Source organism: Gymnogyps californianus, chromosome 2 (assembly GCF_018139145.2).
Source record: "Gymnogyps californianus isolate 813 chromosome 2, ASM1813914v2, whole genome shotgun sequence".
In the NCBI taxonomy this organism is placed as follows: Eukaryota; Metazoa; Chordata; class Aves; order Accipitriformes; family Cathartidae; genus Gymnogyps; species Gymnogyps californianus.
In genome coordinates, this window is record NC_059472.1 from 107,887,679 (window position 1) to 107,914,391 (window position 26,713).

The 26,713-nt window shown below is 37.6% G+C and overlaps 1 protein-coding gene across 1 annotated transcript in view; it reads right to left on the minus strand.

The window, feature by feature from the left end:
* CNTNAP2 (contactin associated protein 2) overlaps positions 1-26,713 on the minus strand; it is a 1,235,323-nt gene that overhangs the window by 826,768 nt on the left and 381,842 nt on the right. The window contains exon 3 of the mRNA XM_050890726.1: positions 15,111-15,304. Coding sequence (XP_050746683.1) covers positions 15,111-15,304 — 194 coding nt within the window. The remainder of the gene's footprint in view (positions 1-15,110; positions 15,305-26,713) is intronic.

Consider the following 26,713-nt stretch of genomic DNA (forward strand, 5'->3'; position numbering starts at 1 on the left):
TTAATACATTAGCCAAAGATGCTAAGAATCAGCAGGTTATGTGTTCATCTCTCCTTTCACTCGCAAGATATTCCTCATACATATCAAGCAGTCTAGAGATGGGAAAAATGTTCTGTGCGTGAGAGCTAGGAAGCCATGAATTAGTTTTTATGTCCTCAAGTATTCCTAAAACAAACACAAAACACACCTTTATATTGCAAATCTAGCTATAATATAAGTAGGTTTCTAGCATTTCTAGTGGCAATGTATACCAGGATAAATCATGATACAGAAGTCCTGAAAAGTGACAAACAGACTTTGTTTTATCACTATGTCACGTCTGGGGAGAGTCTTTATTTTAGAGCTCTTTGTGTACTTGCTGTTCAAAGGAAGTCTGTCCTGAAGTACCAGAATATCTATAGACTGGAGCTTCCACCAGCTAGGGGAGTTTATTCTGACCGATTCCTCTCACAGAAAAAATAAGCAACCTTTGGGTCTTCATAAGTGGAGGTAGCAGTATTTAATAGTTTCCTATCAACCTAACCTTGAAAATAACAATAGAACAATGAATCTGAAAGCAGTCCATACTAATGTATCTGTCAGTAACTTCATGTTTAACAACAAAAGCAATAATAAAAGCACTCCACTAGTCACACACTTGAATGAAATACGGGGAAAAGATCTAATCAATAGGTTGCCTAGTGAGATAGTCAAAACCAAACTCTTGTCATTTATCTATTTTATTCTCAGCTAAACTTTTTTTTTTTTCTCCCCACCTGACACAGACAGCCTGGCCATGCCAAAAAGCTCTTACAGAGTTCAGCTTGAAGTCTGACATTAGCATCTGCTCTCATGCACCAGGAATTCTCTCTTTCCTGGCTTAGTTCCACTCTTTAAATACTTGAGGTTGACAGGGTCTCCCCTCCCTCCTCTCCCCTTAAGCTAACAATTATCTTCCTTTCTTTTTTTAATAGTGGACATAGTAAAGGTTTAGCCATTTAATATCTGCAGAATTCTCGTGGTCTTGTCTAACACGGTACAATGTTGATGTGTTTTCTTTTTCCCCCCCTACACAGAAAGAGTTTGACCTCTGCCTTTACTATTTCATTGTTAACTAAATATTAACCTAGTCGCTTACCTCTGCTGCAGAACCTCTGTCCCATCCTTTTTATATCTAAAAAAAAAGTCTGAGTGTAATATAATCATAATCTTCAAGTCTCAAAAGCCTTAAGTCTGTGTTACAGTTGCTCACAATTGCATTTGAAATCATTTTCTCTATGGAAACTTAACAACAGTGCTGTGTCAGCAGCTTTGCCCTATTTCTTGGAGCACTGGGAGTTAACTGATTTATGAGTATGAACTCTTTATGGCTTTGAAAAGGCTGCTTTAAAGAGGCACATCCTGAGTATGTTTGTCCAACAGTGGTCTCCCTCTCCTCTCCTCCCTTTCTTCTGTCTCTCTGGTAAAATCTATCTCGAATTAAGGAGACTGGCTTGATGGGAACAGGAAAAGTATGTGTACAAAACCGTACTCAGTTTCTACTAAATCTATGATATGGACCAATAAAACTGAAAAGTTTTTTAAAAAACCACTGAATCTATCCTCTGCTGGCATCAACTTTTTTCATAACTCACTGTCTAAATATTGTAACAAAGTGCAGGGAATGAAGTCACACATCAGAAACTGATCTCATTTTCCTAAATATTTCAAAAGAATGAAATAACTAAGGTCAAATAAGTGATGAGCTGAAGAGAATATTTTCCCTCCTCATCCCCTCCCCAGTCACTTTCAACCTTTTTTAAGTTTAAAAGGACTTTGCCCTGCAAATCATTCAGTACAAGAAGTTTTGTAGAAGCAATTGGCTGGATTTGGCCGGAAGTTTTTGTGTCATTCTTTCTTGAAGTAACACCAACAAAGGAAAAACTGGGATCAGAAGCTCCTACTGGTTCTGCTGGCATTACGGGGGTCCGTGGCATCTTAAGTGCCTTCTCCCCAAAAGGGAGAGGCCTGAAGCTGCTGGGTTGGAGTAGCTGCAGTGCCTGTCGCCAGAGTTGGAGTAGCTGCAGTGTCAGTTGGTCTGTTTTCCCTCCCTTCCCCCTGAGGGTGATGCATAGTATCAAGCAGTGTTTGGTAGATACTGGCCAGGGCCCAGCACAGTGCAATAAGTTGTGCCTCTTTGGAATAGACACAGCATTTTCCTTTCAAACATTCTCTCACTTTCTCAGGGTCCTGTAGATGTTCAGGACTGAAGTTCCAAACCACTGGAGGTGAGAAGTTCTCTAGATACTTGCCCATATTCTCCCACATGCCATGCCATCCATGACTGTTCAGCCTCAGGGCAGATCTCTGGATGGTATTCTTAAATAGTTGTTTAAACTTAAACAAGACCTGGAACACATTCAGGAGACATAGCAATAGGACCATGCTGGTTTGAATATCCCCAGGGTATTCAAAATTCTCAAGAGCTATTGTAATTTTCCTGCAGAAGGGGAAGGTAAAGGAATGTGTCTCCCCTGTGGATTGTGTCTCTGATGAGAAAAGGTAAAAGGTGTAATTATAAATACTTTCTGATAGATGGCTCCCAAAGTACGGAGGTGACAGCAATGCTGAGTCCAAATACCAGATTAGTTTCATGACCAGCAATTCTATCACATTATAAGCCAGCGTCACAAAGTAGACCAACATGATAACTCTAGCCCAGTTCCCACGGATGATAAACAGCACAACAGGGAGCATATACTGCAAGTAAGGAATTACATAATGCACCTTTAAGAACAAGCGCACTAGCTTTGAGAATGAATACATCAACATTGTGACCAGCGACTATTGAACTAATATAAAGTATGTTTATAACAAATTTGTTCTAACGCATTCCAGTCAGATTTGTCATTATCTCAACCCATAGTGCCCCACGTTGGGTGCCAAAAAGAACTGTCATGGTTTAACCCCAGCCAGCAACTAAGCACCACACAGCCGCTCCCTCACTCGCCCCACCTGGTGGGATTCGGGAGAGAATCGAAAAAAAACCAACAAAATCAAACCTCATGGGTTGAGATAAAGACAGTTTAATAGGACAGAAAGGAAGGAAAAATAATGGTAATAAGAATAACGAAATTACAATAATAATACTAAAAGAATTAGAATATACAAAACAAGTGATTGTGATGGGTTGACCCTGGCTGGATGCCAGGTGCCCACCAAAGCCACTCTATCACTCCCCCTCCTCAACTGGACAGGGGAGAGAAAATATAATGAAAGGCTTGTGGGTCGAGATAAGGACAGGGAGATCACTCACTAATTACCGTCACGGGCAAAACAGACTCGAATTGGGGAAAAAAATTAATTTAATTTGTTGCTAGTCAAATTAGAGTAGGATAATGAGAAATAAAACCAAATCTAAAAACACCTTCCCCACACCCCTCCCTTCTTCCTGGGCTTAACTTTACTCCTGATTCTCTATACCTCCTCCCCCCCGAGCGGCGCAGGGGGACGGGGAACGGGGGTTTGGGTCAGTTCATCACATGTTGTCTCTGCCGCTCCTTCCTCCTCAGGGGGAAGACTCCTCACACTCTTCCCCTGCTCCAGCGTGGGGTCCCTCCCACGGGAGACGGTCCTTCATGAACTTCTCCAACGTCAGTCCTTCCCATGGGCTACAGTTCTTCACGAACTGCTCCAGCATGGGTCCCATCCACTGGGTGCAGTCCTTCAGGAACAGACTGCTCCAGCGTGGGTCCCCCGCGGGGTCACAAGTCCTGCCAGCAAACGTGCTTCAGCGTGGGCTCCTCTCTCCACAGGGCCACGGGTCCGCAGGTCCTGCCAGGAGCCAGCTCCAGCACAGGCTTCCCACGGGGTCACAGCGTCCTTCGGGCATCCACCTGCTCCGGCATGGGGTCCTCCACGGGCTGCAGGTGGATATCTGCTCCACCGTGGACCTCCATGGGCTGCAGGGGGACAGCCTGCCTCAAAATGGTCTTCACCACGGGCTGCAGGGGAATCTCTGCTCCGGTGCCTGGAGCACCTCCTCCCCCTCCTTCTTCACTGACTTTGGTGTCTGCGGAGTTGTTCCTCTCACATCTTCTCACTCCTCTCTCTCTCGCTGCAACTGCAACTCCCCTGTAACTTCTTTTCCCTTTCTTAAATATGTTATCACAGAGGCGCTACCACTGTCGCTGATGGGCTTGGCCTTGGCCAGCGACGGGTCCGTCTTGGAACCCGCTGGCATTAACTTTATCGGACACAGGGGAAGCTTCTAGCAGCTTCTCACAGAAGCCACCCCTGTAGCCCCCCCGCTACCAAAACCTTGCCACGCAAACCCAATACAGTGATACACAAGGCAATTGCTCACCACTCGCCGACCTATGCCCAGTTAGTTCCCAAGCAGCGATCCGCCCCTCCCAGCCAACTCCCCCTAGTTTATATACTGGGCATGATGTCATACGGTATGGAATATCCCTTTGGCCAGCTTAGGTCAGCTGTCCTGGCTGTGTCCCCTCCCAACTTCTTGTGCACCCCCAGCCTTCTTGTTGGCTGGGCATGAGAAGCTGAGAAATCCTTGACTTAGTATAAACGCTACTTAGCGACAACTAAAAACATCAGTGTGTTATCAACATTATTCTCATACTAAATCCAAGACACTGCACTATACCAGCTACTAGGAAGAAAATAGACTCTATCCTAGCTGAAACCAGGACAGCTTTCTTCTAGCACTTTCAGAGAACGGACCTGAAAGTAAGAAACCTATTAATAACTCATATTTTGTTTTATGGAGAATTTTGATTGCTGATTTTGTAAGACAAAGTCAGAACAATACTTTGAAAAACAGTTTGCAAAACAATGATTTTGACACTTCTACTTCCTAACATTTTGACAGTACAACTATTCCTCCAAACAGGAAGAACTTCTTCCTGTGAGTAGTCTCATTAGGATGAATGCACAGACAAATGCTCACCAAGCACTTCTTTAACTTTAACTAAGCACATTGGAGAACATGTGAATTAAAACTAGCATTTAACACAACTCAGCATTCAGCACAGCCAATGACTTTTGTGCTTAATATTTAAAAAGAAAAGTTATCATTGTGAGCTGATCACAAGTGGTAAGGGTATCACCAAGCTAACTCAAACTAGTTTATATTATTGCTAAGACAAGGCTTAGCCCTTACTGAACCTTTATTGCTATAGTAGCCAAGACTTATTCCTCTGTCGTGGTATATTTGTGCTGCAGACAAGTAGTGTTGGGAGGAATGCTTCCACATCAGATTTTAAAGATCAATATGAGCCAATTTCTCCTGCAACTGCATAAATGCAAATTCTATTATAGCTTTGTAAGTTTATATTATGTAATTTTATTTTACGTACATAAATTTAAGTAATGTGATAGACACATCAGAAATACTGAAAACAAATTAAAGCAAGTTTTCCTCTATTTGTTTACAAGAAATTAGAGTTACAGCACTATTAACCCACAGTAATGCCTCACTTGAACAGGCTTGCTGTGTTTAACACTGATGTATTGGAATTCAGAAACTTCTGTAATTTTTTTTTTACTTTTATTCACATTACTAAAATAGTTTTTATCAAAGATTAACTCATAATCTGTGTGCATAAGCACATACAAAAGGCAGTGAAAAATAGTATCATACCTAAAATAGTAACTATTTAGAGCAAATTGTGTTATACAAAAACAATTTGTAAAATACCACAGAGAGTACAGACTGTATGATGATACAAAAGCAACACTTCTCAGGAAAGTGTGAAGCACTTGTTTAACTTACTCGTACGTTCTATTGAACCCAAGAAGAATTACGTTCCAGCTAAAAGTTAAGTGCTTCCTTATATACCTTTCTGAATATGATTTATGTCAGTAAGCAATATACTATTCTCTAACTATCTTAAGGAGTCTGAGGATATTAAAAAAAAAATCCAAGGCAAGAAGAAAATTTAAGAAATAGCACATAGGAGTTTTCTTGGCCTGAGTCTAACTTTTTCATATTTTTAATGTGAATTTACTGCTTGTGAAAGGTGTCAGATTAAGAACCCTCAGGCTGAAGTTATCTATACAGCCACAGACATGTAGTGCAGCAGCAGCACTGTCAAATTTCCCCTTAAAATGCACTTTTTCTCTGAAGCCAATCAGAGTTTATACACTGCTAAAGAAACGTGGGGTATTTTTCTTTTTTCCTTTTTTTAAATTTATTTTTAAATTCCAGGAAAAAGAATGGAAAGTGATTTTCATGAAGAAAGGGGTCTACTTTCTAGTGTTAAGGGGGCTTCAGATCACATGTACTTGTGCAAGCAAATACTTTTGTATAATCTTACCTGAGCAACTGTCTTGATGTTGAAGTCAGGTACTTGCAAATGTATTGGCAGAATTTGGTCTTAAATTGTCAGTCTCCCACAATGTGTTATCTCACTTTTTTCTGTGCAAAGCTCGGTCTGCCCAGTTAATAAGTACAAATATCCAGGGAGGACCAGGGGCTAAAAGGTATAATTCCATGTAAATTTTTGGGCTTGTGGGCCTGTGGAAGTGGTTGTTTGTGGATTCAACCATTACTGGCTCCTAGGTAATTATGCTCCTCTTCCCAGTGAAGTTAACACCTAATGAGCCAAGAGGCAAATGGTAGACAACCTTTTACAAGCTGTGCTTTCTGCATACCAGACCTTACAGGCAACAGAAGTAACACAGCAAAATGCTTTCGATTCATGGGAGTTGCCACAACCACTCATGTACTAGCACAAACCCACCTATTCTACCAAACATAAATCTTTAGACTATTCAAAAAGCACATTCTAGAGAAAAAAAAAAAAGCCATCTATGACCGTCTCCCAGTCTAAGGATTTTAAAATTTGCAGTGCATACCTCTGTCACTTTAAGAGCTCTCCTGATGTATCTTTTCGTTCATTAATAAAGGAAAAACCAAACCTTTTTTAAAAATCCATCACATAAGCACCCAGACTGATGCACCACAGCTTTGTGAAGAATTTCATTTTTACCAGTGTCAAGCAAATGAAAACTGAGAACATTTCCTGCTTTACACCTGCCTAACATTTAAGTAAGGTTTTTATTACCTGCAGTATGGTACTTCCCAAAGAATTTCAGCAAGACCACTGCTGCTTTTTTCCAAGTATTGTACCAACACACTTGGACACACTCTCTGACCATGTATACTCAATTTTAAACACTTAGTCCTATTATTTCAATTTCAACATTTGAAGTTAGGCATGGGAATGTTTACTGGATCAGAACTTAAATCATTTTGCAAATGCACGATTAAGAGGGAAATGTTGAACTGCAATTAGGTTACTGGTGCTATGGATGGGTTTTGCCTTGAAGTTAGAACTAACATGTGAAGTTTTCTAACCTTTAGGGATATTCTGTGATGCATCTCATTACAGAAACTGAAGCCAGCTATAAATTGCAGGCAGAAATGAAAGCCACATGGATCAATGAGGGGAGAAGCACAGAATACATTAGGGTTGATTTGCCTCTTCATTTCAACAGTTCGCAGTTTGGGCAAATCTCAGACACCATCCAGAATCACAGGCTGGAAGGAACTTCTGCACGTCATTTGGTTCAGCTCCCTCGCAACCTCTCCAGGCACCTGTTCTAGAGTTTCATCATGCTCATTGGGAAAAAATAGGAAGGAACTAAGGAAGTCCTTGGCAGATCAGCTTTTCAACAGTGCTACAGACAGCTATGTACAGCAGTGTAGTATGTATGTCAAATACATAGCAGAAGTATTTTAACATCATGCAACCTGGTGACTAAGTAAATGGGCAAGACTCATGATTTGTAACTCCACATTTTCTAATTTAACTTAAGGCATGTCAAATATCTGTATCATGATTTTTTTTTTTTAATCTGTGGAGATCACTAGAACTTCTATTTCTAACCATACTTTTATCAAATGAAACATTAGCTACACTATGCTAGATATACTTTTTATTCAATATATGATAAAATATAAAAATCAATATCTATCAACAATAAAAGATCAGGAGTGCCATAAAGCAGATTTTTGGTCATATGCTGGCCTTCTGCTATAAGAGCCACATAAATGACTCGATATATTCATACACAGTAGCCAAACAAGAGGGCTAACAAGCAGCAAGGAAATTGCTACAGTCTGTTTATTCAGTAGATCTTAGTCCAGACATTCAAATATGTGTTTATAGAGAATGTGTAAAAATTCAAAATCTTTGGTAATTCAGCTCTGGTTCAATCACTTAAGCAAGTGTTCAGGCTTTCTAGAAGGGATTGAGGACAACCTACATAACTATGCTAGTAGTTTTAAGAGCCTATTGATGCACCTCACTCAGTTCTGTACATACCAGCTGAGAATTGGAAGCATTACTGTTATGCAAGCCCAGTGCAGCAGCCAGTGTGGGTCTTACTCGGTGCTATGCATGAGCTACAAAGCCTGTGTCTTAGAAAGATTTGTTAGCTGAGATGTGATGCCATTCAGCCATGACTATGACTATTGTGTACTTAATCAGCTCAGCAATGACAATGCACTCTTGTGGGCTTGCTTAAGGACCTGTGCACTGTGTTCATTGTGGGATGATGACACTCTAAGGTATTTGAAAACCAAGCCATCTGAGTGCTAAAAAATGGACTTAGGTGCCTGCCTTTAGATATCTGTGTTTAAAATTTGATGGTTTTAACATAAACAGACAAGTAGTCCTCAGGCTAAGAACAACAGATTAGAAAATAATCATTTAGAACAGAAATGCTCTAGCAGACTACAGTGCAAACCTCTAATACGTTATCCCAATTTGTTTTTTATTTAATGGCCTGTACAGAATCGAGGGAGGGCTCAGACACTGTCTGCCACCGCATCAGGAGGAATTTTGTCTTCTGTCTACTTGGCATACTCTGTAATAGATTAAAATAATTCTGCTTGTGCCTCTGGAGATAGCCTAATACAATTCTAGAATCTTTCTCTCATGAACAGGATGAGTAGCTTGCAGTGAAAAAAAATCATAACTTTCCATCTGATCATATCCATTTCCAAAATGAAAGTGTATCTTTCTCTTAAAAAATGTTATTTAAAATTATAAGCAAACTCATGAACCTATGTTTCTGCTAATCATAACATAAAAGGTCTTTCTTCCTGCACAAAATATGTGATTTCAACGATTCTAAAAAATATGTTTAGAAGGTCTTATAATCAGGCCATAGCTTCATACGTGAAATACATTGTTAGTCCTGTAAGCATCTAGTTTTGTTTTTCAGAAAGGTCAGGATTCTAAAATAACATTACTGTTTATCCTGATTTGGTGTTAATCTAAGTATTCCAACATTTAAAAGGCCATCAGATCTTCTGTCATTTTAGTACAAATACTGTCTGTGGCTGTGACAGCATTTGGCATAGATATATTTTGCCATAATATTTTAGATAACCCCAAGTGTGTTTCTCTAAATGCATTAAAAATTTATACAATTTCTCTTAACAGATTCCGCACAGAGGAGATTAGGAAACAGCTTTCATCAGGATAGCACTGATGTTTATCTGTAAAGTTCTTTTCTTCAGGGTTTCTAAAAATTCCTTGTCAGCAACTGCCTGAATTTCTAAAGGTGTCCTATCAACATTTTATTATATTTTTTTGACATAATAGCAGAGATTGTTACATTAGTTCTATAAGAGAGTTTAGCTTCACTACAGTAAAAGAAATATATTCCTATATCCATACTCTTTCAGTCATGGGCCTTCAATGTATATGTTAGCAATGTGCACTAAGTACTGAGACATATTGACTTCGGTGGGAGTTACACCACCTCATTCACTCAATACACCCCTAACAGTGATATTGGCTGTTGCAAGCGAATGGAGCAATCTTTATAAGACAAAGGCATAGGGGACAGGGACTCAGAGACATTACAGCCAGGTAAGCTAAGGCATAGTGAAATTAAGGAAAGGCACACAGGAGATTCCAGGAGAAAAATGAGATATTTTTTCATGTGGAAGGAAAGCTGAAGTTTAAAAGAGGTGTTTCTAGTAATAAAATACCTGGAGAATTAAGAGCCAGTAAAAATGACACTGGTCACCTTGCAGGCATTGCTATGGAGACAGCAAGATACCACCCATAAAAATCCTTCCAGACAGGATAGGTCAGGGCATCCTTAAATAGAAAATAACAATAAATTCACAACATTCCCAAAAGACTTCAGGGCCTTGATATAAACACTAGTCAAAACTTTTGTACTGACTAATATATCAAACCACTTTGTCACATTTAAATAGGTCTGCACAGTATCTGATATTCTAGTAGCAGCCCAGCAACAACAACTGGCAAGTCACAGACCATTCTAATCACATCTCATACTTTTGAAACGGTCCCATAACTGCAAGTCAATATAATGTCATATGAACTAAATTGGTTTAAGAAAATAATTTAATTCAATAGAAGTACTTTAAAAAAACCAAGCAAAAACCCCAGGCCCATAAGCCCATTAACCTAGCAAATCTTTTTCTATGATGTAATTTTCCACTCAAGATCTTATGGAGTAACCACATAAAAGGAGAGCAGCAGCAAGTATCAAACTCAAGAACTCTTTCATAGCATACTTCATTAATGTTGTTTAGTTTAGGGTCACAGAAATAAGGTGGCTCTCAGGGAAAAAGCAGTAACTGTGTTTACAAAGCAAACAATTCTTGCATGTCCTAACAGAGTGAGTGTATGCTAGAATTTATTCTTCTTCACTTGTAGTTGCTATACACAAATCATTGTATTCCAAGACGTACGATTTAAGTCTTTGGTTAGCTATAAATGATGCTCTGTAGAGCAGGTGGAAGGAACTGGGAATGTGATAAGGCTTGCAGATATTTCTCTGAATAATCTAACCAGAATTAGCATGTCAGGACGAACAGAAATGCTGAGCAGAGGGCTCCCACGTAATTTCAGCTAGGTAGGGCTGCAGATGATTGCCTTGTATCTACCTAGACATTAAATGTTACTTTAGGTCTGTCTGATGGTTGGTATTTCCAAAGGCACCCAAGAGTATTAAACATCTGAAGTCTCACGCAGGTTGAAAAAGTTAATCATCCAACTCACTTGTGCTTCCTTTCACAATGAATTTTGGCTCAATACTATGTCAAAATACTCTGAAGTGCTGAGAGCTCATTTTCTTATGCAAGCTAAATCCACTGTGCTGTACCAAATTCCTTCTTTCAATACCAGGGGGAACCATGTAAATAAAGAGACTGCATTTCTCAAACAGTAAGTTGCTCCTCATTGCCCAGAGAAACGCAAAGTTCATTTTACAGTTAACTTACTGGATTTGTGATTATTTCCCCTAAAAAAGGAACAGAGTGAGCACTATTTAAAAAAGTGTTTAAAGCCAGTAGGTAAATAGATAAATTAAACTTCTTTCTAAAAGCCATTCTTCTCAGTGAAAGCTATGTAATCACTTAATATCTTTTCAGTAATAAAAATACTACAAAAGCAGGTGTTAGGTATAATACACTTTAAGTTCAATTAAAACTGAAAAAAACCCAAGAAACCCAGAAAAACATAATTGCTTTCAACTGAAGCAGCAGTCACTTGGTCCAGGGCTAAGTTTTCTGTAAAAAAGCCAAATCTGCTTTCATTTACATCTTTGCAACTCCACTGATGTTTACTGAGGCTACAGATAAGAGTCAACTACAGAATATAATTTGGAGGTCATGTGTAAAGGGTCTGCACTCCACCTTTCCATCAATTTGTGTTTTTTTTTTTCAAAACTCAAAATTACAGTTACACTTTCTCCTTCATCACCCTGACTTTGATATCCCCAAGAATAAGAAAATGAGATGGATGAAAGCTGATCACAAGATCTACTAAAGTAAGCAAATTTTAAAAGATGATACCTCATAAGACCCCTTCAATTGTACCAAGGATCTTCCAATTTCCTTTAGAAAAGGCCTGAATCTTAGAGGTGCTCAGCTCTGCCACTAGTGCTTATAATTTGAGTCTCAATGTTTTCATAAGATATCAGCATTTTCTCATTATACCTATAGGGCATATTTGTATTATGCTTAGTGCAAGGCATTTACATCATCTATATCTGAGTTAGAAAATAGAAACAGCATTATATGTAGAATCACACCTGGTATGTATTTTTAAGGCAAATAGATAGATGGCATTGACGTAGAAACCAAAATGAGCACCTATACAAAACCGAAGATATATTGTGTACACGAAACACCCCAGTGGACTGATGTATGAAGGGAAACCTCATGACCTGTCAAAATTAGAATCTCAGACTAAAAGAGCGAAGGTGGAAGAGGTGATCAAAATTCTCTAGTTGCTAGGCATTTTATGGAAAGAGGCTCCATTCACTCATCTTACTAAAATTCATGGAAACTGAAAATATCCAAAACCCCAGGAGGGGTGGGGTCAGAAAATCTGTTTCACACAACTGGGAAGCTTACTCTAAATTCACCTTGAAAGCACTTTCCCCATCATAGACTTCCTGAGAGCCTTTTGATTTCTCTCGTACTTAGGAGAGAATAGGACTTATTAAAAAAAAAAAAAAAGTTATAGAACTTTTTTTCCTCCCTGACTAATGCATACAGAAGGGGGTCACTTCAGCATTTTATGCAGATTATCATGGTTTGTTCTTAACTAAATCTTTGTTGGAAATTATTTCTCCTTTGCTCTCTCTCCAACTCATCTAGCAAGCTTTATTTTTATTTCCTTCTGTTTCCCATATCTCATCCTCTGGCTGTGTCATTTGATATCATAACTGCTTTAGTATTAAATATCGTTGAACTCTGCACTTCTATTTTCCTCTTTCTTTGCTTTCTCCTTTAATTTTAAATTTACTGTTGTCAGGAAACAATGACACTCAGGCATGGGGATGATGGAAGAGGGACACTAATCAAATGCTATTAGCACCTTCCTCTTGCGAATAAAACTTCTAAAAGGTACAAACCCAAGGCGAAAGACTAAATACTTCCTAAAAGGATTTCTAAGGCCACCAGAATCATCTGAGGTTTTTAAGATCATCACAGTCATTTCAGCCGGGAAGAATCTGGCTTTACAAGTTTAAATTGCCAATGCTGGATACTTGGCTCATGTGGTCTGATCTGGCCCTCACAGCTTCTGCTGTTTTTAATTTCTTGTACAAAGTGACGCTAAGAAGATGTTATGGGAAATTCTGCACCACCTCATTTCCACATCAGGGAAGTCTGTCTCCTCATAACACTACTACAATATTACAACAGGATTGCTCCATGCTCAGGCACCTCCCCTGCCTTGGGGACTTTTAAATTTAAGACTTATTTATAGCTAATAAGTGCAGTGTTTTCAAGATTAAACCAAGGCTCAGACATCATTTAACAAGAGAAACAATGTTGTTTTAGGCAAGTTAGAAGTATAGTCAAGACCCCTAATAGTATTTTTTGCTAGTAGCTCAGCTTTATTCTTAAAAAGAAAGCTGGGATAAGGTAGCTTTGGTTTTTTTAAACTGCTTTTCTAGTATTGGATAAAAATTGCAGGACATGAACAGTAGCAATACTGCAGCAATCAGCTTGATAAGTATATCGCAAAGATTTAGCATTCCAAATAGAAGGAGCAGACTTCTGCATAACTCATCACACGTTTTTCCAACTGATATTGATGGTCAATAACAGACCAACAGTATTCTCGTTGAATTCACCAATCATACATAATTGCTAATAAAGAGAAAAATGAAGTGTTTTTTCACGAAGGAGCTCTCAGTATTTCTGTATTAAGAGATGAAATAAGAATAAAGACTTTCTACAAAGCCCTCAGAAAGGTGGGCCACTTTGGAAATAAACAGTTACTGCTAAGACTAAATCAACCAAATCACACATTGCCAAAAGATTTTCCCTTCAAGGTATTAAGAAAAGATTTTTCCTCAGCCTACCTGTCCTGCTTTATGTATCGTTCACTCAGCCAGCTGCATAGCCCTCTCCCATGCCCCTAAGACAAATTCTTCATTATTTCAATAGTAGTTGTTGAAGAAGCTTTTCTACATCTAAGATAATATAAACACTAAAGGCTATAATTATTTTTATATACATAAGTGGTCTTAAAAGGGAAACTTTTTATATTTATCAAGCTTAAGTGTGAGCTCCCCCCTCGCCCTAGTGAACAACATTCATACCACCAAGTCCTAAGGAAGCTAAAGCAGCACCCAATGTTTTTCTCTTCACTCCTGTCTGTCCCTCTGGCTTTAACTTCTCCCTTTGGCACATGAAGGTGGCTTTTTCAATAAATCAATACTCTAATAAAAAATGACTGCCTCTACGTACTCCACATATTAAGTGAGTTTCTCTTATACAGATAAAAACATTCACCTTATGCTCTATATTTGACATTCATTTTTAATAACAGACCTAAATAAAAGAAGCACCTGGCAAAAATGTGAATCTAAAATAACACAATGTTAAATCTTGTCTGTTTTGACAATATTTTTCTGATGAGGCATAATAGCTAATCAATTTAATTTGGTTTCAGAAAGAATGATAACATTTTGCTGTTTTCAAAGTATACTTTTGAAAAGAATAACCATCTGAAAGAACTGCTATGAGAATAGGCATGTTAAGTAATAGCTATCTTTTTTTTGTCAGCAAAATGGAAGGCAATCATTTTCAGCAAGAATGAAATTAGCAGCTTATCCATGAAAAATGTAAAAAACAAAACCAAATTATATGCTTTTTCCTAAAATTATTATAGTATAAATATCCCTGTAGCACCTCTATGGAAAACAATACATACGTGACAAAACTGCTCCCCAGCACATGTACACGCAAAGAACAAATTACCTTCCAAAATGTTAACAGCAGAATTTTCAAAACCACTTTTGTGTCCTACATTTACTCCATGAAATTAGTAAAAAGAAAAGGCAGGGAAAGGAAAGCCAAAGCATAAGAGACTCATTGAGGAATACCAACAACCAAAAAATATCTGCATGCTCTGACAATTACCATCATCCCAAATGGGCTTTGCTAATCCAGGGATAGGCCTCCTGACAGCAGCTGCAACTTGAATCATTGTGTTTTGAGCTAAGCTCTGTTCTGTTCCCACAAAAACAACACTGAAGAGTTGTACAAGGTGTAGAGTTCCTAAAAACACAATCAACGTAATTACAGCATATGCTTCCATTTTACACCAATGACTTACCCAGATATTTCCATCTTGATGGTATGGTTTCCAGTTTCTCCCTGTATCGCTATAGAGCATCCGATACTGAGTGACCCAGTCAGAACTGCTATACCTGCCTTGAGTTGCAATAGCACTGATCTGCTTCCTGTTCCCAAAATCCACCTGCAGCCATTGGTAATGATCACTGTCTGATGGAGACCAACCTCCTGCACCTGTTGGGTTGAAACAGAAGAGTGAGATTTAGACTCGCTTTGAAGTGAACACATTGTGAAGATGCTGATTGCTGGAAGGCAGCTCAGCTGAGAGGAGTATCATACCAAAAAAACTTGAACAAATACAAGAGAAATACGATTGCACATTTTTTAAAAAATGCATCCTTAGCACAGCCTTCAAATGCATTAACTCTATTGCCTTAATCATCCTATGATATAATTATAATGATTTAATGGGCTGCCTGCTAACAAATCAATGCCTTTATAATGCCCTAATTACAATTTATTAGGTTTTGCCAAATTATAATTGTTCAAGGGTTGACCAATTTGCCATGAAATCCTTTGCCAGAGTAAGTTGGCACAAATCAATAACAATCTTTGGATTTTGTATGCCTTTTCAATAGCATTTCACGTTAAAGAGATGATGTAGATAAAATGGGAGGAAATAAGAGGAAGCTCTCTGCTTTCCTATGTTTCACTATAGTGCACAAACTGAAAGATCTACCAGAAGAATTGAAAAAGGAGCAGGTACTGCAGGGCTGGATCCAGTTTTGATCTGCTGGGTGTACAAGCTGTCACAGATTACATTGGCAGATGCCTCACAGAAGTGTGATTGCTCTTTATGGGTCTATGAATTAACTTGACAGTAATACTATTAACAATATTCTTCTCAGCCACTAGACTACATTGAACTGTTCTAAACAAAGAAGGCCAATGATGCATAGATAAATGTAATATTAAGACATTAATGCAATTTCTTATTCTTCTGAAATAAAAAAAGGGGAAAATTGTAGTTGGATACTGCAGAGAATGATAAAAATTCTAAGATAGATATTATAATGATATATTTACCATAATGATAAGTATTAGGAAATACATGAAACATAAAAAAAAAAATCTATCAATACAGAGAATAAGTGGAGAATCATTCTCTTTATATTCATAGCAGACGTTAAGACGCAGAAAACAAAAACTTTACAGACTTAAAGGGATTACAGGGGTTTTTTTGCTTTTCTTTTAAGTCTGAACCAAATAAATGGCCTGGTACACCATGAAATCACGTAGTCTAGTCCATGTGCCAGTTTTTGTTGCTTTTAATTTCACTTATAGACTTCAATTGATGTCACAAACCTAGCCTGCTTGCCAAGCAAGAAACTTTGCTATACTGCGTCTTATATACTCCCATCATTAGGCGGCAGCATTGCCTCAGTCTTAGACAATTCTAAAACTCATTTAGCTGCTACAGGTGTTAACTTTTGCAAGTCATAAGACATTTTAATGTTGTTATATCAATGGGATGATTTGATGTCATACGTGGTTGCCTTTCATGGTAATTAAAAGTTTAGCGCTACGCCAATAACATCTAATTTGTTAAAATTTTTAAGATTTACAATAGATGCTTTGTCCCTGCACTACAGGTAATTATACCCAGCAATATAAACAGGATACTTTAGGGGTAGGGAATAGTTAAATGACATTTTAAAAAAAGCAAAAAACCACCCTTATTAAAAGCACTTGCAGGGAAAAGTTTTGTCATGCGTTCCCACATTCAAACTAGCTCTATTTTTGCAGAGAATGGTAACTGGTCTTTTAAAAACAGAATATAGCTTGTTCATGATTACTATGCAAGGAGATTGGAACACTTAGCTCTACATACTTGTCATAATAGCAGAGATGCTGCTTTCTCTCCCTATCCTAACATCCCTGTCCAATTGGCATATCTGAGTCTGATGGCACACAAAGGATAAGAACCTGCCCCTGTACAGAAGCCACCTTTGTAAAAGGACACTTTGGTGGTTCCAGAAAAAGTAAGGTTCAAATATGAGCATTCAAAAATTATTATGAAAGACAGAGCTGATAAATCCATCAATAAAATGTTCTTCAGCAATGCAATTGTTGAAAAAGGATGACATACTATAGCCGTAAGAAGGCTAAAATAGACATTACGGTTTTTACACTTTTTACTTATGCAGGAGATTTTGTTATGCAGGAGATTTACATTAAAAAAGGAGATTTTGTTACGCACATTTCAAAGGAAAGACTTTTAACTATAACATGACATGATTTTTTCTTTTAGTACATTCATATTACTGAGACGAGACTTTGGCCTTTAACTGATAAACATACTCATTCATTGTAAATTGCAACTAGGGTTCAGAAAGTCTTCACCTACAAATCCATTGAAAAGTTTGGAAAAATTGAGTGCTAACGTTCGTTTTCCCATTTTTTTGATGTAAGAAGAGGTGGAAAACATTCTTCACATTATGCCTGACAAAAGTTGGAGATATATGACACAATAGTCACATCTAGGCCAGGAGATGGAAACACAAGTATTGCAAGACAGCCTGCTCTATAACCTTTTCTAACAGGTGAGAGACAAGACTTTTAGTCAATATTGCAGACAGAAGCAAACAATATTATCCCATTGGTTTCTTGACTTAATTATCTCAGTTTCACATTTGCCTTCCTGCTTTTCCAAGCAAGTAAACAAATAAATAGTCAAAAGGAGGCAGGAGAAACACGTTGGATTATAGCTAAATGTGCTGCTTAGCAGACCAACATGGGAAAGGAATGGTGATCAGTCTGTGCGGCATGGCAGGCATCAGCCATTCACCAGAAGCAGCCTGTGGGGATCAGTTAAAAGTTTCCTCTTCCCCTTTGATTCATCAAGTAGTGTAATCTGGGGGAGCTGATTACTTTGTTCATTTTGTTTGTGATATGTGTAACCTCTATTGATTCAAGGATTAATAAAGGTCCTTCTTTTTTTTCAGGTGCATGCTCTAAATAAGTTATGAAGAAGTTGGACCATATAAAAATTTCCCCACTGTGAGATCCTTACAAAGGCCCTGAATTCATCAGAGGAATTTAAGTACCTTTGTGTCTCCATTCACTCTAAGCAGGTACAAAAATCTCACTTCCCCAGAAATGTGCACATGCTCACAGCTCAGCATATCATTAAATATTTTGCTGAATAAATCCAGCATTTTCACGGGAATGAAGAAGTTGGTTTGATATTGGGCAGGGAACAGAGGAGTTACTGACAGACAAAATATTTAACACATTTTCCCTTTTTAAAAGGAGTGGTGAATTTGGAAATCAAACTCATTTTCCACAATATGGCATTATTTTTTAAATACACTTACTTTTACAGCCAATATATTATGACAGAATAATGAATTATCTTTAAGGAATGAGCAAAATGACAGCATGTTAGTAGTTTTCAGTGAGCATTACTTTCTTACTGAAACTGCAATGGTGTATTAAATTTGTTGAAGAAGTCCTATTCACAGTATTATTCTTCACATCTTGGTGTAAACTGTTTATTTTTAATGGTTACAGGCTATATTCTGAATTTGATTACATGCATTATTTGCACTTTTTATTATGGCAGAAAAAAGACATTGGATACATGGGTTTTTATATGATACTCCGTTTTACTTCATGTACTGCCTTTTAATGCCAAATGCCACAATATACTATGAAAACAATGTGAGCTACAAATTATTAGAAAGATGTTAGATCTACAAAGTATTTAAAAGATATTAAACATATGCATAGAATATAGTTTACTTTCATTAAACAGGTAAGGAGCATATATGGGGTTCTTTGGTAGTAGAGGTGCAATAAATACAATTGCAGACAATATCTGCTTCCTATTTTTATTTATATGCTATTCCATGATTTGATGTGATTAAACATATTCACCCACTCAGCGGCCAAAATAATTGACCCAGTGACATTAACCAAAAGAGTCACTAAATACTTTCATTTATGCTGTATAGCACTCTACACAAACAGGGCAACTAATTTCAGCTTGAGCAAGAATGACTGTACATGACCCTTTGATAGTAGATATCAGAGAACTGTAAGCTCAGCAACAGTAAAGTCAACATTGAGCATGTCGCCCGCATATCTCCATGCATCCAAGAAACTTTCCTGTACAGAAAAGCCTAAGAGTCTTAATCAGCAAAGCCAGCCAGAGCATTCCTGTGGTAAAAGGCAGCCATGAAAGATTTCATAAAGCTTTACTTTCAAAACAAACTACAGAAATTCATTTGATCTGCTCCTACTGCAGACTGACCAAATAACGTGTAATGAGTCTACTACTGAAAAACACTCAGTGATGCAGAAGACATAAAACTATATTCAGAATGCTAAGAACTTGTAAAACTTTCATCTTTTCATGATTTTTCACCAAATATAGACAATTGCTAACAAATAGTATTAGCATCATTACAACAAGAGCTGAAGTTCAAAGATTTAATTTTTTAATTATGAAAACCCCAGTGGCTTTCATGTTTTTATTGGATTTTATTCTACAGGTTCATTCTGTGGAACTGAAAACAATACGAAAAACATAGCCTATCTCCAAATGACACATGCGAAAGACAGCACTTAATATATTTCTAGGAGTATAAGGAATTCAAGTCAATGTGAGTCTATTTTTGCAAAATTTCATGTATAATTTCTTCCTTTTAATTAATTATACATTTCAGCTCCCTAGTCAAAGTTGAGTGAGATAGCTCCCATTTACTACACACTGGGAAGCCTACGTGATGAGTTAGCCTTACCTTCTTATCATTCCACCCTGATAAATTATCAGTAAGTAGCAAAGCTGGGGTAGGCTTACAGATTTTAGATTTTTATCTGAACTGTCATATGCTACTGAGCTTACAGATCTATAAGAAGGGACACTGATGATTTTTGAACATGTCTGTTCCGTTTCAGTTAGAAATCTTCTTTCTTTTGAAAATTTGGCACTTTCATCTTCATTCATGGCTGCAACTGGAAAGATTAATTTGCACGAGAAAAATCCATTCTTGTTTTAGTCACATTTGTTCATCATTCCCTACTTCAAATCACACAATAAAAAATACCAGTACTGCAGTAAGTTTAGTTTTCTACTGTTTTCAAATCAGTAATAAAAGGTTTCAATGACATGAATGAAAGAAAGAGGGGATCCTTAGTCAGAAATTTCATGAGTCAGAAACTATGAAAAGCTATAGATGGAAGATTTAGGATTTGTAGTAGTTATAATTCCAGAGATTACTTTAGCTAATGATAGAAAACTTCTACAGCCTTTCAGCAAGGAAACCAAAAATATGCCTGTTTTAACAATTATGTAATAATAACCCAAAACATTCTTAGCGTTTGAATCTGCTTATTTGTATGGGAAAAACGCAACCCAATCTCTCAATGAGAAATAACACTTTCTAGCTCACTGCAATAGCATGAAATCAATACTGTTTGATACCTTGCTGTTTTCCAAGACATTGCTTGTCATTCCTCTACATAAAAGATAAATCAAGACAAAAAGGAAAACTTTGAAATACTGAGATCATTCATTCACTGCACTTCAGAGAAAATATGGGCAGCCATTTTCTACAGTACTCTAGAAAACAATATGAGAGACCCAAACTTCTAAACTGCATAAAGGTACCTGAACTGTTAGTCACCGTTATGCTTAAGTAGGACATCAATGGCAGTTTCCATTTTTGGTTTGTCTTCCTCTGTTTGCCTATTTTATCATTGTAGATAAAGACTGTCTGTGTACAGACAGTAAAGCATTTAACTTTACACAGAGTAAATAACTTCATAGCATTGAGTGGCTCTAGTCACACTGAGAAAAGTTATGCACATAGAGAAGTCTTGGACGATTAAACACTTTGCACTTCAAGCTCTTCGAGCAAGGCTTGCTTTTACCCTGTATTAGGTAGGGCCCTCTAACAAAGAGACTCCAATCCTCTTGGAGTCTCCACTATAGTCTCCGCTCCAATATAGGGCTCCACTTCTAATTAAAGCAATCTTTTCCTGATATTGGCACAGATAAACATTTTTTAATTTCCTTATCATAAACAGCATGCATTGTTATATTTCTTGTATTCATCTGCTGTTCTAGCTAAATCTGGATTTGTAATCCAGTCCCTGTCTTCAGGGTACAGATTTGCTTTTGCATGTTTGAAGAGCTCTTCTTTCCAGCACATAACAACAGCGATGGAATTGCAGACACAGCCATGCATGACACTGATGGTGGGCAAATAATGAACATTCTGCTTCAGAAGAAGCAAAGGTTGATATTTAGAAGGCAGCGAATACTGAGAAAATAGCAGCATGATTACAGTCACTCTCTATTTAAAATTACCTGTATTTATTTTTTAAAAAGTCAAATAACACAGTGAAGAAGGGGCAGAAATGACAACAACTAGATTTCTTCTTTTCCAGAATTCATTATTAGAATTTACCCCAAATCAGACCGTATTTACTAAAATCGGGCAAATTAGACCCAACTTTGGCCTAACTCCCCATGAGTTTCAATAGCAGCTTTCCAGAGGTGCAACAAGAATTTGGCTTCAGTAAGCCTTGAAGTTCTAAGTTCCCTATAAAATACATCTGATAGTATTTATTTTGCACGGATAGTAGAAGATAGGAAAGATCCAATATTCATTCCCCAAATTAGCTTTCCATCATAGCAGCTGAAAGTTGTAAGTCTACGGAGAGGTCAGTATCAGCATTAATCTTGACTTCTGAAAGGCTGAAGTAGCACACCAGCCTATCCAGTGTCCATTGCTAGTCACTGGGAATGTTTCTACTGATTTCAGTGGCACTTACCAGTGTCTTCCCTTGGTATGGCCTAAACTCTCTGATAAAGTATACTTTTTGTTTCTTTAAACTATGTAATACTTTTTTTTTCCTTTTTTTTGGGGGGGACGGGGAATAAGGATTAGTCTTTATTCACTTTAGTCTATATATTCTTTGGACATTGTTAGACTAATTTTAGAAGACTTCCCCTCTACTAAAAAATAGATTGGGGGGGGGGAACCCTAATTATATTTCTTAAAATTATTTCATTTTAATTTAAAAACCTGAAAGTTAAGAGTAGAAATAACCCAAGGGATAATAGTAGTTATCAGGATACAGTCCACACAGATCTTTTTTAAAAGAACATTAAAATTACTATATTATATTTTAAATCCCAATAGATCTTTCTTACAGTAAAAGCAATTAAAATAAATCCCCCTTGATGCAGTGTCTGCTTCTTAATACCCACTGCTTCCTAGTATATCTTAACTGAGCACAAACCACATACGAGGGAATGAACGATCAATCTGTCCTAAGGAACAGTGATGATATCTAACAATAAAAATGATGCAAAAGAGATCTCATCGTTGTCATTCACAGTTGTCAAACTTAGAACAAGGAAAAAAAATCATAAGCCTGAGGAGTCTCATATCCTGAATCCACTGTTGGGGAACAAACACTTTGCAGCTTTGGTTATTTTAATGAACACATCACTTTAAACTATGCCTTTCCCATCTGTTCTGCTTTCTAATTACATATGCAAAAAGAAGCTCATTCACAACTGCATCCTAATGGAATCTTAAACAAAACTTGGACGAGATTTACATATTCTGTGTGCAACATCTGTATTCAAGGCATCAAGCAGCTTCTTCTCCATGAGGTGTTTTCTTGTTTTCTAGACAGTTGAGGCAAGGCAATGCATCACTGCACCCTGGCATACAAACCCTTTGCATACAAAAAAACCACAGTGGCATACAAAAGACAAGGAAGAGAGTATAGAGATCTCCCTTTCCTCACACCCCCTTTTCAAGTACCAGGACACAAATCTTTCATTGCATGTTTATGCATTGCAGCACTGGGGTTTTCCTAACAACTCAGGTCATATCCCTGGCAAGAACTAGCAAGTGTATAGCTAATGGATAGCAGACACTGCCTCTGCAGTGTCTCTGCTGGGCAATCAAGCCCTGATTAGCAGATTCTCATCCAAGAATTTAATGATGGTCAGATCAGGAATAGTGAAGTTTTACTGACTGTGATTGAATAGCATTTACAGCACTTTGGAATCCAGATACAAGCTCATTATGACACTTCTGCTAGTTCCTTGTAACTGTTGTGATCCCTCCTTAGTAGAGATGACAGAGAAAAAGGAATTAAGGTATTCCTGCACCTGATCTATACCATTTCAACAGCAATGAGATGCCTGAACACTTTAGTCACCTGAATTGTCCTGTTCCCCTTAGTGCAGTCCACAAAGTGATGGAAGGCAAAGCTGAATTTCTGTAAGTTAAATCGTGATGTTCTAGCCCATCTTGATTAATATTTTTTCCCTCAAATAATTGTACATGAAAGATAATTAAATGCCATATTTCAGTCTTAGATATCTTGTTCTGTGACAAGTCTTCAGTGATAAAAGATAAAAACTGAACCTCCTGTCTTGCAGAGACTTGCTGTGAGGTCCTATAGTGAATATAGTTTTCTGTTGTTCTGCTTTGGTGTATACCAGTGTTCCAGGGATGTGCAAACAACACTGCCTTGAAATGCTCACTGTTAACAAATAAAAGCTACGTGATTATTTCATTATATTTATTATCTGTTTTCTACCTATGTTTTTTAATACCAAATCTCCTAGTCTGTGTCTCCTCCAATAAATTTTTCTCCCTTGACTTCTCCCTTGAAATGCCCTGCTCATGACATACTACCTCCAGCTGTTATGTGCCCTGAAAGACTCTTGGCCCAGCAAGTACAAAAAATGACCTGGCCTAGCTCCTGCTGTTAAATACAGCAGTTCTGAAGTCCAGCTCCCTTGATGATTGCCAACAGTCAACCTTTGCCTGCTGCTACTGATGTTTGTAACACCCTCTTGGGCTCAGCTCCTGGACTGCTGCAGAACCTGAACACTACTCACTTTTCTTCTCTCTCTGTTACTCTTTATCCATTTCTACCAGGGTTTTTTGCTTGTCTGTTTGGGTTTTTTAAAGCTTCTCCTTTTGGGATTGACAAGAAAAAACATGTTCAAGAGTATGCTCAGATTGAAGATTTTTCCTTAGTGTTTCCTATCCAGGTTAAACCTGCTTTTCATCTACACAAATGTCTTTTCCATCTGCTCCAAATTTCAGACCTGAATTCCCATTTTACAGGAATTTCTCAGAAGCTGGTTTCAACCCAAATGGTGATGATTTCTCAAAACTCAGAATTGTTAATAAAGCAGTCTGAAATATTTTTGTGACTACCTTATTCCTTTTTTTTTTCTTGAGTGCTAGAGTGCTAAAATCACTACACATTTTGATAATTTCCCACAAAAATTATAAATGAAGCCAATGAATTTTCATAAAGAGGTTCTCTTTTCTGAAAAAAAATGACTGAGGGGGAAAAAAAAAAAACAGTCACCTCTACTGAAAGTTTTTGAATACTTAAAAATCACTATCTGAATCTTTTCTGTATGCAAATTGCCTAGAAAATTAACAGCTAGAGGGAGCTATACTATTCTCTTATTTGTGCCAACATTGCAGTACCGTTGAGCCAATCCTGAGAACAGATCAGGGCTCTTCCCTACCTGCCTCATTGATCAGCTACTGCTTCCAAATGCTTCTGTGAGACAGATCTTGCTCGTGATATTACAGGAGCTCTGATATTATCAGTGCCATGCATGAATACAAGTTACTGGTACTGTTTAATCCGTCCTAGTAAACGTGCTTCCCTCTCCTGTTTTTCCTTCAACAAGCAGGAGCACAGAATTGTGAAATATTGTGAAATGACTTTTGAAATCTAGTATATAGCTGATTTAAGGGTTTTGCAGGTTTTCCTGCTTTCAACAAAGCTAACTGCTTTTAACAAAGCTAAAAAATAATTATTTTTTTGCATTAATGCATATATTGCAAGCAGTACTCAGATTCTTATCCTTTCTCTCCATTATGAAAATATATTCTACTTTTAAAAATTACTTGGTACTGCATCCATTTTGATGATGAAAGCTCATATTATGCCTTCTATTTTGCTAATAGCAAAATATTTATTGATATCATATACAGAGTTGCAACAACATTGGAGGAACAATTTTATTCTTTATTTTAATTTGCAAAATAATATGTTCATTTCAAGATAGGATTATACCACAGTAGAATTCAACTTCTTAGGGCAATGATTTGCCTGAAGTCTATGGTAAACTACTAATAAATATTGACTATTCCCTAACGAGTTTATACTCCTTGGAGCCAAAACATAGCACTGTATACAAAATCATTATAATCATGTGAGACTGTACTAGGCAAAAAAGCCAGCAGAAAAAGTTAAAAGTTACAACGCTAATAAAAGTAACAGTGCTCTTATCAGTAGCATCAAATGTTAATTTACGTACATGGGATTAACTAATCTGATACATTTTAGACACTAACCAGGGAATGAGATTCTGCTAGGATTTTTATTCAATATAAATTAATGAGAACTCAAAGTTCATGCAGCAGAGCATTTAAAAAATTAAACTGTAATAAATTAAAAACCCCAAATGCACACTCCAGCCCTGGTTCTTTAAATTTTAACCTACAGAAGGGAGGAGAATATGGGAATACTAGCTTTAAAGTAGGAAGGTTCAGCTTCCAGGGTCTGGGGGAGGATTCAAAGCACGATTTAACTTCAGGTGCCCCGAATCATGCCCACTTCTCCCCCTGCCTCTGTTAGCCCTCTAAGACTCTTAGGATGGCACGGCTCTCCGGGCTGAAATTAATCTCTCTGTAGTTTCCATGCTCTCCATTTAAGCTGTTCAGGCTACAGATTGAAATATTTGTTTTGAATGTATTCTTTCTACACTGTCAGTCAAGACTGGTGAGTACAACACTGCTGAGAAGAAAAGGAACTTTTGCATGTCCAGACCAACTCAACATACCCATTCCCCCTCCAAAACGAAAAAAACCCACCAGCTCAAACATCTAGACTGCAGATCATACCTAAATAATTTCTGTCTGTACAGAGCAGTAGTTGGCAGATGAAGAAACAGCCACAGCTACAAAAGGAGTGTTCAAGACAGAAATCACCTAACTTGGCAGATGCATTGCCCAGGCAAGCAAAGACCTAAGTGAGGATTAAAATAGCTTTGTATGCTTTAGTTTGCTTGTCTGTAAGCTGCTGTAACACATCATTCACTTCACAGACAACTGTGAAAATAAGAAGTATTTTGAAACTTTATGAAAAATGCTGGTATGCTAAAGCTAATAGTTTCTCATACTTCACCATACATCCACCACCCAAGGCTCTATCCCCATAGAGCTGGCTGCTCTGTCCTTATAAAGATTACATCCTTCTCTTCTTGAATAAAGCTCATGATTTTTCCTGCATGCTGGAATAAGCAAATCTTCATAACAGTCTTCAAGGAAATTTCCATTTGCTGAGCCTAGACAAGGAAGCACTACCACACCTTGAGAGAAATTGCCGAGGGACATCTGTGCAACTGCATGACAGCTCTTCCGTAACTTCTGTGCTCTCCTGATTCATTTCTATATTGAACAAAACCACTTATCACAGACAGCTAGTCCTTCTCTACTTCCAGCTACCTGGATATCATTCCTACTGAAGACAGAGGAATTTTCCTTATGGCATAAGCCCAGGAAATAAGTATGC